This window comes from Pteropus medius, unplaced genomic scaffold, assembly GCF_902729225.1.
Source record: "Pteropus medius unplaced genomic scaffold, Ma_sr-lr_union100, whole genome shotgun sequence".
Taxonomy (NCBI): domain Eukaryota; kingdom Metazoa; phylum Chordata; class Mammalia; order Chiroptera; family Pteropodidae; genus Pteropus; species Pteropus medius.
In genome coordinates, this window is record NW_024349519.1 from 26,599,042 (window position 1) to 26,613,490 (window position 14,449).

The 14,449-nt window shown below is 44.8% G+C and overlaps 1 protein-coding gene across 2 annotated transcripts in view; it reads right to left on the reverse strand.

Annotated features, from left to right (window-relative positions):
- Nucleotides 1-14,449, reverse strand: part of IRF2 (interferon regulatory factor 2) — a 74,795-nt gene that overhangs the window by 12,165 nt on the left and 48,181 nt on the right. For both annotated transcript variants that reach the window (XM_039882635.1, XM_039882634.1), the window contains exon 6: nt 7,500-7,617. In XM_039882635.1, the coding sequence (XP_039738569.1) occupies nt 7,500-7,617 (118 nt within the window). The remainder of the gene's footprint in view (nt 1-7,499; nt 7,618-14,449) is intronic.

Genomic DNA, 14,449 nt, shown 5'->3' on the forward strand with positions numbered 1-14,449 from the left:
CAACTTGGTGATTCAACCGACAAAGCTTTATTGAGCACTTACTTTGTACAGGACATTGCTGTCAAGAACTAAGAGGGGCAGAGAAAGGTCAGTCTAGTCAAAGACCTGGTTGATACTAAGTCCAGTAGGGCTGCAGACCAGCACCTAATAACCTCGAGAGGAAGTTTAGGACAGTAGTGAAAAGACAAAGGAGGGGGAGGCAGGGCAGGACCATGTGATGAGAGTTGAGGAAGTGGAATTTTTTTTTCCAGTTCGAGGAATCAAAGACTTCAGTGAAGCAATGACACAGAGCGGGGAGGAAGTAGAAGGGGAGGGTGAGCAACGAGCAGTATTCACAATGCCTCTGGTTTTTTGTGGTGTTTTTTTTTTTGGAGCCTTTTCTTGACCACCCCAGAACAGACTGACCTCTCTTTCCTGAGCGCCTCTCACTCACTGTCCCCACTGCTCAGCCAAAACTCCAACGTGACACGACCTCGTGACATTTCTTGACTTTCTGCCACGTGCTGCAAGTTAATTCCATACATCTTTATTTAACTTTTTATTTGTGTGTCATCTCCTAACCTAATTAGGGCCCTTGAGATTGTCGAGAACCTGCACTAGAACTTTTTGCAGCAAGTCGTAACAACACTCCTGCCTGCACCAGAGCGCTGCTCAGCGAATCTCTGCTGAACAAACAGATGAACAAACGGACCAGAGCTCGCTGACTGCAGCCAGAGTCCTGCATGAGTCCATGACCTCTGGCAAGCCCGTATTTAACGATAAATGTTTTCTAGAAAAATTCAAGACTTCTGGCAAGTGGGCGCTTTTTTACACCTAGATGAAATGATAAAGCAAGCCATAGTTTCAGAAGCTGAGGGCAGAGGTAGGAAACGTTACGGGTGATGAAAATGTCTTGATTACAGCGGTGATTACACGACCGAGTGCTTCTGTCAAAATTCACAGAACTGTATGCCTGAAAGGGGTTAATTTTACTTAATATACATGACTTATGGCCAAAAAAAATAAAACAAACAGATAAGCACCTCTTCTCAAGTATTATGTGTATCCTGAATGCTGGTAACCAGGATACAACAAAAAACTGTTGTTTTCTGCGCTATGATCTGAATCCCCAGTTAATGCAATCGCCTCATTTCTACAGCCAAACTATCTCCTTAGGAATATGTCACTTTATGGCTCAGGCAGGGATGGTCACTTCTCTCCATCTTAACATCACTGAGGGCAGTTTAGAAACTTCCCAGCTCATACTCACAAGCCCAAGAGAGAGGCAGGGGAACCCCAACATCTGGGACGCTCTCCGGATGTGCTGCAGGCACCCCTGCTCATCGGTCCATTTCCCTGTCTCTCTCTTTCTCTGCCCCCGCCCCCTCGCCACGGGGACTGATTACCTGAACTACCAAAACTTTGCCCCACGTGACCACACAGACTGTAACGCTGAGTCCTGACGACAGAAAAGCCACAGGAATAACAAACGTGTATAATCTGCTATAGAAGTGGCACCCTTTAGGTGTCCAGCATCCTGACTTGATAAATAACAACAAAACCTAACGTTTCCTGAGCTCTTATCTTTGCCTCCTCCCCACCACCACCACCCACAACACCTCACACCCCATGAAGAAGGTACTGTCATCAACCCTTCTTAGGCACAGGAAAAATACTGGGGAGAGTGAAATAACTCAAGGTCAGACGGTCAGTTAAGTGGCAGAGGCAGGATTCGAATTCAGCTTTCTCTGACCGCAAAGTTCAACTCAAGTACTTCAGAGGACAGTCTCCCTAACAGAAAGAGTTAATGAAGTTCAAACTGAGCTACTCTTGGCTTTCCAAGCCCCGCTTAGGATAAAAACTTTCGAATCTCACCTTAATGAAACTCTGGGCTCATAACCAATAGTGAAATTGCTTTTTAACAGTTCTATATTGGGTGCCAAGGAAAGTCTCCAATGGTTAGAGGAGCTAGAAACCCACTAAGCTTCCCCAGCTTATTAAGGTCAGCACTGGAGGAAAAGAGTCACCCACAGGAATGCAATTTTATCTGGACCTAGTTGCTGAGAATTACAACAATATTATTCATGGCTGGTTACTGATGAACTGGTTCGATTCCTTAAAAGGTCATTCTTACTCTATCAACAATTGTTGGCTTAATGTGGGGCTCCACCTGAGAAATCAGTTGCCCCATGCCTCAGGAAAATCTTTTGAAAGTAGAGACTGTTAGAAATAAATAGAAAGGTTTTTGAAGGTGAGTTGTTCCCACTGCTTTTCAGCTGAGGAAAGCTGAAACCCAAAGAGGCCGGGTAAATTGCCAAGGTCACCAGGTGGCTGCAGGGTCAAGAATAAAGCTTATTAGGGGGGGGCATATAAAATCAGGTGATCCACGTGGTACGTGGAGAGAAATTCCTCCGTGCCCCAATCCGAAAGTTTGAGAATTGAAACTGTTAATATCAGCCACGATGGCACAGCACAGATGGAGACTACCTTCTTCCTTAAATACATTTTAATGTATTTTGGTGGTATCGTATTATAATCACAATACCATTTTACCACCTTATAACAGTGCTAAAATAATATTATGATTATGATTATGATATGCTATCTGTTCTACTCATCTGATCCTTCAACAACCCTGTGAGGTAGGCAAGACCAGCATTATTACTTCTCTTCCATATATGAGAAAACTGAGTCTCAAAGAGCTTAGAGAGTTTGCCCAAGATCAAGTGATAAGTAAAAAACTGCAGAGCTGGGCCTACAACCCATGACTTTTAACTTCTAATCCAGTGTTTGTTTGTTTTTTAAATCAAATACGGCCATGGTTTCATTTAGTTCCCACGAGCGATGACGGGAGAGACAGTCTGGTAGGGTTAGTAATTTCAGAGAACAGAGCTGTGTTCCGACGCAGGCAGACAGCCCCAGACTGCAACAGGCTGACGCAGGTACAGGGAGAAACAAGAATGTGACTGGCACAGGATGTACTTTTCACCCTCCAAGGAAACAGCATCACAGAAAGGGGAGCAAATAAGGTGTCCCAATCAAAACTCAGTAGAATTCATCAGTCATCTCAAGGGTCAACGTCCTGGGAGCAGAAACCTGGGTAAGACTTCTTGGGTTGGCAGCTTATACTTCCCAGTGGAACTGCCAAATGCCCATTTCTTACTGTGCTGTGCCGACGGAGCTTTAGCGGCCTCTCCACAATAACAAAATTCACAACCAGCCTCGCCTTCTCTCTGGATGGGCACACAGAAGTCAAGCTGTTCAGAATAATTCAAATTCAAAAACAAGTATAAAAGAGGTGGGCCAAGGCCAGGTCACCGGGACCCTGGGGACATGAGGGAGACTCGGGTCTTTGTCCTGGGGGCAAGAGTGACATGGTGAGACTAGCGTTTTAAAAAAAATTCTTCTGTGTTGAAAATGAATAGGGGAGGGGACAGAATAGAAGCAGAGCTCAGGAGAGAGCAAGTGACCGGAACAGTATCAGAAACAGAAAGAAGGGGACAGATACGATGAGGGAAGACAGGGGGATTTGATAGTTAATTATAAAAAAGATGAGGGTGGCAGGAGAGAGGGGGAAGGAGAAAATATATAGACTCATAAAAAGAGGGCAAATTTCTTAGGTAAATAAAAACTTCTTAAGGTTGAAAAGACAACAGCCAAATTCCACTGCCCAGGGCTCCTGGCTGCACTTGGTGACAGAGAGCATGTCCCATGCAGTCTCACCTCAGTGACCAGGCTTCCCAAGGTTCAGTCCACTGAAGAAAAATAAGGTATATTACCGGTTCTGAGTCTGGGTGTATTCTGATATCTTGGTGCACATCTTACATGGGGTTTCATATTGCTCTGAGTTTCCTAGGGATCCTGGTAAAACTGGATGCCTTGCTGGATGCCTTGTCTCTGTCCCCACTCCGGAGGGGGAAACAGCTCAGCCCTCCCAGGAGAAGGCATGGGGCAGGCAGCTAGCCCACCGAGAACCAGCATGGAAGACCTTCACTCACTTCCATCTAAAGATCTACCCTACAGCTACTATATACCTTGCAGATGAAATTTTTCATATCTTAAGCACCAGGGAAAATGGCAAAAAGAACAGGGGAAAGGGAGCTGGAAAAAGATGAAGACACAGTCCTACAGCCTAGTGTCACCTTTGGCCACCTTCAAGTCATTATGAATTCTGGTGCTTAGAGGCCCTCGTGGGGGCCTGAAGGGTAGTCTCTAAGTTGTAGATGCGTCCTCCTGTTGATATCTGAGTTTCTAAGCTTGGTTAGAAAAGCTACTCAAGGTTTACTTTAAAGTCAGTTAAATCCGAAAGCAATTACCAAAAATAGCACGTCCCTATAAGGTGCATTTTGGGCAGCCAAAATCAAGACAAAATCCAAATCACGCTGTTCCCTAATTTCTGTGTGTCTAGTCCCTAAGGACTGCCTGATTTGCTTCAGAGCATCATGAATGGCCTCCTTTGTTTGGTAGCAATCTTTGCTTTATTGAAGGGTGGGGTTACCTTTTATCAAGAAACACAAAAGGGTTATAAAACGCGGCCCAGGCAAGTCAGACAGAATGTCCGCACCTGCAAGCTTTTTATACTGGTCTGGAGATCATTTTAATACAGCTCAGCAAAAGCACTGCTAACCTGGGCAGAATGCCAGTGGGGTATTGTCAGAACAATCCAACATGTTGCTCGCTTCTTCCGCTTCCTAAAAACAGAAGTTACCACACACAAAAAAAATAATACAATGCTAAAGACAAGTAAAAATAAAAAGAAGGCATGTTTTCTCCATCCCCTTAAAGAGAAAGCAGGACTATGTCTTTGGGGGTGCTAACCTGTACATTTTTCCTACTGGAGGGATGGAACATTAAAAGACATGTCGTAAGTATTAAGATGTCGCACTCTTTTTTGGTATGCACAGCTGGCTACATGTGAACGAAAAGGCATGACCAGGACACAGCCTGCTGACAACTGCATGTGTGTTTGTTTCTGCTATGATTTGTGGCAAGAATAGAAGTAAAAACATAGCAATCAAGCAAGAGATCATTTGTCAGGGCAACAGTACACTTCGTGTTTTGCGTACTAATAGATTCGCTTATAAAACAGCCACCCCTGTCCAGAATAAAATGTGCTGGGTGGCTGGCCTCCACTGGATTAAGTTATTGATTTTCAATCCACTTCCCTAGCTAAGACCCTACAGACAATGTGAAAAACTACTATCATGTGAAGCACTCATTTCTGCTCCTAATTTTAATCTCATAAACATATGCTTATAAAAGCAGAATGGAAACACCTTGAAGCTTTTTATCTTGGTGCCTAAGTATAGAACTGGAATGAACTTGGGTTTAGAAACAAATGAACTGAAAGAAATGGTGTCATTTTTAAATTAAACATTTTTAAAAGCTTTTAAGAGACAGGAGGCTCAAATTCCAAAGTGGCCTTGGAATCAGAATCCCTGTGTTCCTCACCTCTACCCAGAAATCACAAGGATTGGGATGGCTAATCAATGGTCACAGGGGAGCGTGCAGATGAAAGCTCTGTGAGAGGTTTAAAATCAGGTGTGCTATTGTTTGCAATAATCGCAAATTCTCCATTTCTTCAAAATACTTGTATGGATCCACTTCATACATAATCATATATCTTTGGAAGGGCCACCAACTACATAGAAAGAGATATTCAAACTCATTTTACTGCCATCCATTATTATTTTATTATTACAGCAAGGAAGAGGATCATTTAATACAGTAGGTGATTCCTAACCAACCCTGCATTTGTCTTGGCCCCAGAAGTAATGACTCATTAAATAAGTGCCAAGCAGATGTGGCACCAGTCATGGCAGGTGCAAAGAACAATCACCCTGGCTGAGGAGTTACATACTGAAGACTCAACCAGAATAAAACAAGAGGGTGGCGAAGCAGCTTGGGGCCTTGGCTAAAGGGAGAGCTGGACCTCTGGTCAGGCAAGTAGCCTAACTCCAGAAGGGAAGTGAGAAGAGCACTCAGTCTTGATGACCTCTCTCAACTCAAAATGACTGTGGGGCAAACTGCCTCCAAGCAAAAGTGCCCCGTCTAGACGTGAACACTGGGAGGAAGCCAAGGCCAGACCTGCCGTGAGACAGCAGGCACTCGACATCCGCTTCATTCTTTCCCTCTGCATTCTGCCAAAGGCCTCCGCGCTCACGGGAGTGCCCACGCACACGGTTCCACTTCCAAAATTCCCAAACCGAGGGGAACACAGTGGTGACTGACATCTGTAGTGGCTGGGGCCTCCTGTTCTTACTCAGCTGAGAAGGAACCCAGAAATGAAGGTACTCGGCCGTGAGGCTTGCTCTTGTAGCCCTGGTTCTCTCCAGCATCGGAAGCCCTCAATGCTTACAACATGGGGCAAAGTTTAATGGACCAAAAGGTTTTGGATTCTGGGGCTGGAGCCGGAATACGAGTTCGCTGCTGGGCCTCTGCCTTGCACAGAGTCCCCACCAACCATTCACCACAGCATCCCAAACAGGAATTTATGCATATGTAATTCACTCTTGTCACACTGTTGCCTAAAAGCCTCCAAGGGGTGGGTGGGGTTTACACTGTGTGTGTATGCAAACCATTTACGCACTTCACTGTCTGCTATACTTCAATTTAAAAAACTTTAGGAAAAAAAAAACCACACACTCTCCAGCAGTTTGGAAATAAAATCCAATCTCCTTGACCCCATCCTGCTGCCCTCACTGAAGAGAACCTCTTGCTTCTCACTATGCTCAGTCACACTGGCCCTTCTGGCTCCCCAAGCATGCTTTTATGGCGTGGTCCACTTCGGGCAGTTCTGCCACCTGCCCCACGATGCCCCTCCTCACCCATCCAGCTTCAGGGCAAACATCAACCCCTGGGAGAGGCCTCCGGTCTAAATCCAGGCCCTGGTTCTCTCTCATCTCCGTTCTTTTCCTTTGCATTAGTTATCTGTGGTTTTGTTTGCTGTCTCCCTCCATGAAACGAGGAACTGGGCCTACCTTGTTCCCTAACCCAGTTCCTGCTCATGGTACCGAGTCTGGAATATGGACGGTGCCCAAAACTCTTTGTGGAACCAAAGTGGGCCCTTAGGTAACATATCTCTGTGCCTCAGTTTCTTCATCTGTAAGGTGAGCACCACCTTTGCGGCAGGTCTGCCATAGAGCAGGTGCTGAGAGGACAGTCTCCTCTCTCCCTGTTCCCAAGTTAAATAAATAACACTTTGTCCATGTGACCAATTACTGAAAGATTGAGAACCGCTAATCATTAGCCATTGGAGAAATAAAACCAGTTCACCTACTTGGACTCTCCAAGGAAGTCACTCTTTACCTATTTTCTTGAGGCGGAACCATTTGAGTTCCTTTATCTGATTCTCAAAGGCCTTTATTTTTCAGCCCTAAAATCTGGGGACTGGAACTTGCATTTTGAGATGGTTCCAAGACCCTCTTCTACTGACTATGTTATTTCAAATCATGTTTTACAATTTTTAGACCCAGAGGGCTGCTCATGGATGTAAAAAATGAGATGTCAAAACAGTTTACCTATGATGTTCACCGTACTATCCACTTCATTTTTTATAGCTGAAGTCAGGAACGCACACTCAGGAGAAAGATCACTTATTCCATTACTAAGCCCCAAAGATGACTCAACTGGTTCTTGCTAGGAAGAAGAAAAGAAAAAAAGAATTGAGAACACTTGCTTTTCGCTCCCTTTTCTTAGCTTAAATTCTACCCTCTGTCTACTTTCTTTAATGCTAGGGTCATGTCTATGCCCCCAATGCATTCCCTACCTCTTTAAATCAGCCTGGAGCTAAAGAGGCAGGGTCCTCCTTCAAGGAAATGGTACCAGTGCATCTGGCTTGCCTTTCTGAAATCCTTACATCTGCAGACAATAGCTCAAGGGCTTTGCAGAGGTACATTACTGTCCATGTAAAATATCCCACTGCCTAGATCCCAAGTCTTCCTTCTCTGGGGGAGGGAGTGCTCAAAGGAGGCGACTCCTGGCTTTCTCTCAAAGGCGGGAATCATGCCACCTCCTTTATAATTATTTCTGAGGAAAAGCTCTTTCCTCCATTTCTGAGGAAAACGCCTCAACCACTGGCCCAAGCATAGGGACTCAGAGGACGTTGTGGATGAATTCTTCTCAGATAAGGTTTGCCCTGGACTCTGGCCACTTGGGCGGATGGCTGATAACATGGGCCAGACTCACAGCTGAAGGCTCCCTCCCCCGATGGAGTCCAGTCGAGCAACCCCTCACCCACAGCTTCATACAAATGCCTTTTAAGTACAGCCCACTCATTCTAATGAAACAATGAGAACAATTTCCTTTTCCTGAGTAGACCTTCTCAATTCTGTTTGATTCAAAGGGCACTAGGACCCTCCGGTCTGAGTGCCAACGAACCCTGGGAGAACCAGTCTTGAAGTATACATTGACTTTTGGTATTTTCATGAGAGAGCTTCTCCTCAAGGTTAAGATTGTATTTGTGTCTGTGACAGCAATCAAGCCAGAGAGAAAAAGCCACACAGACAACTCCTTCAGGAAGCCAAGAAGGAGAGGAGGGTGGAGTGGCAGAAAGAACACAAGACAGAAGCAGAAGATCGTGTGTGTTTGATAGTACTGTGCTTTGAAAAATCCAGAGTGTTTACACCTCTAAGGCATGTGGGTGTTCTTATCAATTTATTTATGTGCTACTTAGAATCAATGATGAACCCCCCAAAAAGTGACTCAGGCATGTCCCATAGGGAAGGAGGAGAAAATGACTTCCTCCTTCATGATCCCACCTGGCAAACTCCCACCATAACTATAATTCTATAATTTCAATGATATCGCTTTACTGTATAGCTCAGTTCTAAAAAAAAATCACACACTGCATGGTTGACCAGATGTACCGAAGGGCAAACATAAGGAAGAGCCCAGGACAGCCCCACTGGGCAGAGTTGTCACCCCTTTCTCTTGTAGCATTTCCCCCCTCTTTTACAAGTTCCAAACATGAAGTCTGTCCTTTCTGGGAAAGACACACTGGCCTGTGACTTGAGTCACTATCTTTTCTCTTCCTTCATAGCCAAACTTCTGAACAAGCATTTGCCTTCACTCCCTTCGGCCCATCGCCCACACCGCGTTAGAGTCCGCTCCACTTGCGGAATCAAGCTCCTGGTTCTGGGGAAGGACGGTGGTAAGACAGACCTGGGGTCAAAGCCTGGCTCCTCGACTCCTCATAGGTTGCAGGACTTTATGTGACCTCTTTAAGCCTCTCTTAGGCCACGGTGGACAGCTGCAAACTGAGGACAACTAGACCTATGTCACAGGGATGGTGTGCAGATTAAATGAGATAAATATGCACCTGGCACTTATTAAGTAAATGTTCGCTCTTACCTAAGGTCGCCAGTAAAACTCTGCTCTCCCAAATCCAGCGACCTTTCCTCAAGTCCCTCTCCCTCTACGTCATCCTCTGACAACCAGCAGGAAGGCTTGCACTCCCCACTCCCCCACAACCCGAACCGCCTGTCACCGCAGTCCTCCACCTTTCCAAGGGAACCTTCCTTCTCGCTCGTGTCCTCAATGGCCCCTTTTTGCATCTCCCTCTCCCCAATCACACCCCACGTTTCATTATGCCACTTTCAATTCTCTCAAAAAGAACTAAGTACAGAACATGTGAAGGAATTATGGAAAGGACTGCTAATTTTTATGAGTTTCTTTTGTTGTCTTAGGTTATTTTTTTACTCATTCTGTTTCTAGGTTTCTTATCAAAGGAATGAGGCAGTGAGACATGCTTCTCTCTAAAAACCTAAATTACTCTGATTTCTCAATTGAAATCAACTCAGTGTGTCTACATGACCTACAGTTTAATTAGTGGCAAGTGATACTTTCGTCATTTTACACTTGAAAAAAGTATGACTCAGAGACTAAGATCACACTAATTTTAGCCTCAGGAGACACAGGAGCTAAACTCAGTCTCTGATCATGCAGCACGGTCCAGTTCCTGGAGCTTCCATCTTAATCAACCCTGTGTCCTGCACTAATTCCAATGGAGACTGAGAGAACTACTGTCAACATTGTTTACACCCCCATCGCTACCCTGTATCCTGCACAACTTCTACCAGGAACAGCATATCCTACTAATGGGGGACCAAGTTGGACTACTCTGAACACTAGTTTACTCCTCCCATCCAGACTTCAAAAACAACCTGTTGATTTCAAAGTCTTCAGTGAAACCCTCTCATTGGTACCACCGCTCGGGAAGGACAATATGGTAGATTATATAGTGAAATGTAGCCAGCAACAACCTGACACGTCTCCATCCAGGGTGTAGAACAGGGATCTTCACTAATCTCAGCTGAAAGTTTTGAAATGATCAGAATAGGAATATCTAAACCTAAACTACATATGTATGTGTGTATATTTGCGCATATACACACATACATATGTATGCATATATTTTTAAATGAGGAACCCAAGATAAGAAAATAAGACATGGGGTGTACAGTTCTCTATGGCGCATGTGCCTAGAGATCTTGCAGGTCGTGAACGGGCTTTGCCCAGTGTCTCCCGGTCCTCTGTGCTGTCCACTCCTGCCCCGTCCTCATTTTACTGCACCATAACATGGCCTGGTTAATCCTGAACTTGCCTCCTCTTTCTATTCCCTTTCTTACTTTAGATATTAGCTCTCCTGTTAAACAAGTCGTCTTGGTTTCTAACCCTGTCCACCTCATCCCAAAGAAAACCAAAACAGAAGATTATGTTTGGGTTCAGACTCCTCCACGGTACATTAACTCTGCTCAATAGTTATGGCCCAAGAAGCCTGAGCTATTCATTACAGAATCCAAGGTTTGGTCTACAGTTTAAGGGATTTTAGGTGAAAGCAAACCGGCACAAGAGAGAGTTTGGGGGCAGGGCAGCCTTCCTCGGGCCTCTAAAATAATATACCTTCGGTTGGTCTCAAAGCTATGCTTGCTGGAGTGGTTTGGGGTAGGCCTGAGTCACAGGACAGCAAGGGCCACTCAACCCTCTGCTCCAAGTCCATTCTGTTTCATCCCTGGGTCACAGTCCCTTGTCTAGATATCCTCTCCCTGAGGCCAAACATAATGGCCATAAGACCATTTCCCATTCCAACCCAAACCCCACCCCCAGAAATGCCCTAATTCATCTATGTAAAGCCAGTCGCCTCAAAGCCAAACACAAGAGCACCTCTAGGTCTCTCTACTGACAAAAACTTTGAGCTCACAGCGGGGCCTCATAAAAGCATCCCAGGGAATTGCACACCATGGAGGCCACACGGCCACCTGCCTGGTCCTAGAAACACTTGTCACCCTTTCCTTCTTTCCTGGGAACTAGATGGTCTTCCCTCTCTTCCTTCCCACTCTCACCACAACTTCCCTTTTGACTTTTTTTTAACTTAGCTCGCTTTTCTCTTCATCTTCTCCTTGGGTCTCTGTCTTCATCTCGTACAGCTTCTTGCCTGGAGAAGACATCTGTTTTCAAGGCCTCCAATACCATCCTTGAGTAAATGATCACACCCCTGCCCTCCCACACGTACCTGAGCTCTGCACCTGTCAGATCCAACTTTCTACCCACCACTTGCTTTAGAGGCTCTCTGTCATTTTGAACTCAACATGTTCAAAGTTAAACGTGCCCTCTTCATCACAGAACACGCTCCCTTCCCAGTAACCCCCTCTATGAGGGTCGAAAACTCAAGGCCTCCCCTGCGGTCCACTCATCTCCACCCTCTGTATCCTCTGCCTTGTCCGCAGAAGTATGTCCTTCTTTCCAATCCGACTGCCACCGTCTTCGCCTAAACTTTCTACCTCCATCTCTCCTCCCCTCTATTCCTTCCTCTCACCGTGAGAAAGACCTCCCTAAATATCACCCTCCGAATCCTCCCTGAAGAGCTCAACTGGGCTTTATTTTACAAAATCATCCACATACGTTATTTAGCCAACAGTTTCAGACTGTACTCTGAGCAGTCCCCTCAAGGAAGGGAGGCAGGGCAAGCCCTCGCACTTGCTCGGTCCAGGGTAGCTCTGACTTGGGTTTTCAAGTGAGTCGTCGGCATGTGTTTTCATCGAATTACAGTTTAAAAACTGTACTCGCTCCAGTATCAGCCCTGACAGGTGGACATTCGGCCTGTCTTGGGACAGTGACAGCTCAAGTCACTGTTAGAGCCAACAGCTCTGTTAGAAAGTTCTGCTAAACTAGTATGTGCTTTCTGTAACTCCTACCCAGAGGTCTGCATTCAAAGCTAACAGAAGCCAGGCCTACTCTTTACCAAGCGCCCTTAGAGGCCTTCCTAGATTATATTTTCCACAACACCAATCTTTTGATCTGGAAGCCATTTATAGTTGCAAAACAGGCATCTTTCATCTGCCAACAGTGCTATGAAGCAGGAAGTATTAATTTCTGATCCTCTTTACCTGCATGTCTTTGTTTCCCTTGTTCTCTCACACAAACTCCTGCTCTAATGAAGCCAGTTTTCGGACTCACTCAGTGAACACCGCACTGCAAGTCTAGTCTCCAGGCGCTCATGTGTGATGCGCCTGGGCACCTGAGAATGACCTCCATTTCAGTCGATCCATCTGTCCCCCAGGACCTGGCTCAGATCCATGGCCTCCAAATAGGCTCGAAGGCCTTGCATGTGGTGAAAGAGCACGGGTTCTGGAAACTTACTAACTTGGGTTCAGACTACAGCTCCGTAAAGCAGTGCAACCTTGGGAAAATTACTCAACCTCTTTGTGCCTCCATTTCTTCATGTGCTAAATGGGGTTAACCTGCCCATCACAGAGGGGCGCTAAATGAGATCAATCACAGAGGTCAGAACTTGGAAGGGGCTCAGAAGTGGCAGCTACCACGCCTCTGTTTTACCCATTTCTATCCTTGTGACATTTCTGAAACATATATATGCATCAATAACATATAATCTAGTATTACTCACTAAGTTCCTTTGTTTTGTTTTGTTTTGTTTTAACTTTCTTAGACAGCCAGCACCTCTACATAGGTGGGCCTTAGTTCACGTTAAAACAACTCACTGAGCACACAAGGTATACTCACAAAGAGACTATCAGGGAACATGGAGGCAGCATTTCTGCACCTATGACATGGCCAGGGGCCTTGGGTCTCTCAAGGGAAGCTGTCTGCTGAGGGAACATAACAGCATGAAGCTCAACTGCCTGAGTGACCCCAGAAAAATGCTGACAGTTGGCCTAAACATCCTTTGCTACTTAAAACATCAATCCAACTTGAATAAAGATTGGGAGGAGTTGGCTTCAAAAGCAAATTTTCACACTTAGCTACTACACACAAGACAAATTTTCTCCGTGGAAGAAACCCACCTAGTCTCTCCAGTTGCATATCTGCACTAAGCATATTAACTCAGAGCTTAGGTGTTTTCACATACAACAAAAAGTAATATGTGAATAGCTCAGAAGATGAGGTCCTTTAACTATACAATTTCAGACAACCTGGAGAGCGAACTTTGAAAACGTTGCACTGAAAAGGCAAGAGAACACTATGGCATTTACAGTCATGAGCCACAGAACTCGGGAGGCTGCTGGTCTTATCCACGTTCCACTGCTACTCAGTAGGATAGACGCAAGTATATTTAAATAAAAAAGTTCAGCTGTGCTTATTTCTGATGAGTCACCAGCCTTCTGCTGAAGGAACAATGTCCTTTTGAGAGGCACGTTTCCGGTATTAACCATATCTTCATTACAGGAAAATTTCACAATACACACTTTGCTGGGATGGAACCTGACCTGCATGGTTGAGTTACACCTAAGAGGATACCTCTCATTTGCTTTCCTGGCTGATGTGGCCAAGCCCCACCTACGGCTGTACCTTCCACGACCTGCTCATCTGAGTGGCCAGGTGGAAGACACTGCCACTGCTGATGTGACTGAAGGTGCCCCTTACTTATGAGAATAGCATATGTCATCAATTCTAAGGTGCATATTTCCAAATCTCTGAGATAGGGTGTGTCTTATAATCAATTATGTGTCATAGTCTCATTGCAAGCAGTTTTTCTTCCTTAGAGACACATAAAATAATGATGCATCTGATAATCACTGGCATCTGATAGTCAATGGAGTATGGTAGATATGTTTGAGCAAAACTTGTTGAAAAGTGAACATCTGTTACTCCATTCTAATTTCTCCATTAACTGAGATTATGAAATTAAATCTGAATTCTAATGTAAAAGCTCCACTCCCACCCCCCATGTTCTATTTGGTCAATAAACACTCATAGATGTATTCTGTGATCAAATATGTACTAATTTTCTGTTTTGTACCACGCACTGAACTAGATGCTATGAAAATATTAGTAATTAAGATCTAGTCATATGTAAGATTATACCAAATTCTTCAAAGTCACATATTTGTGGTAAAGTTATAGTTTACTGACCAAATGATTTTAATTAAAATGTAGGCCCTCAATAATCCAAACTGTGGAAAACTTGATACAACTAATAACTAGGCTTTTTCAATAATGAGGAAAAATTAAA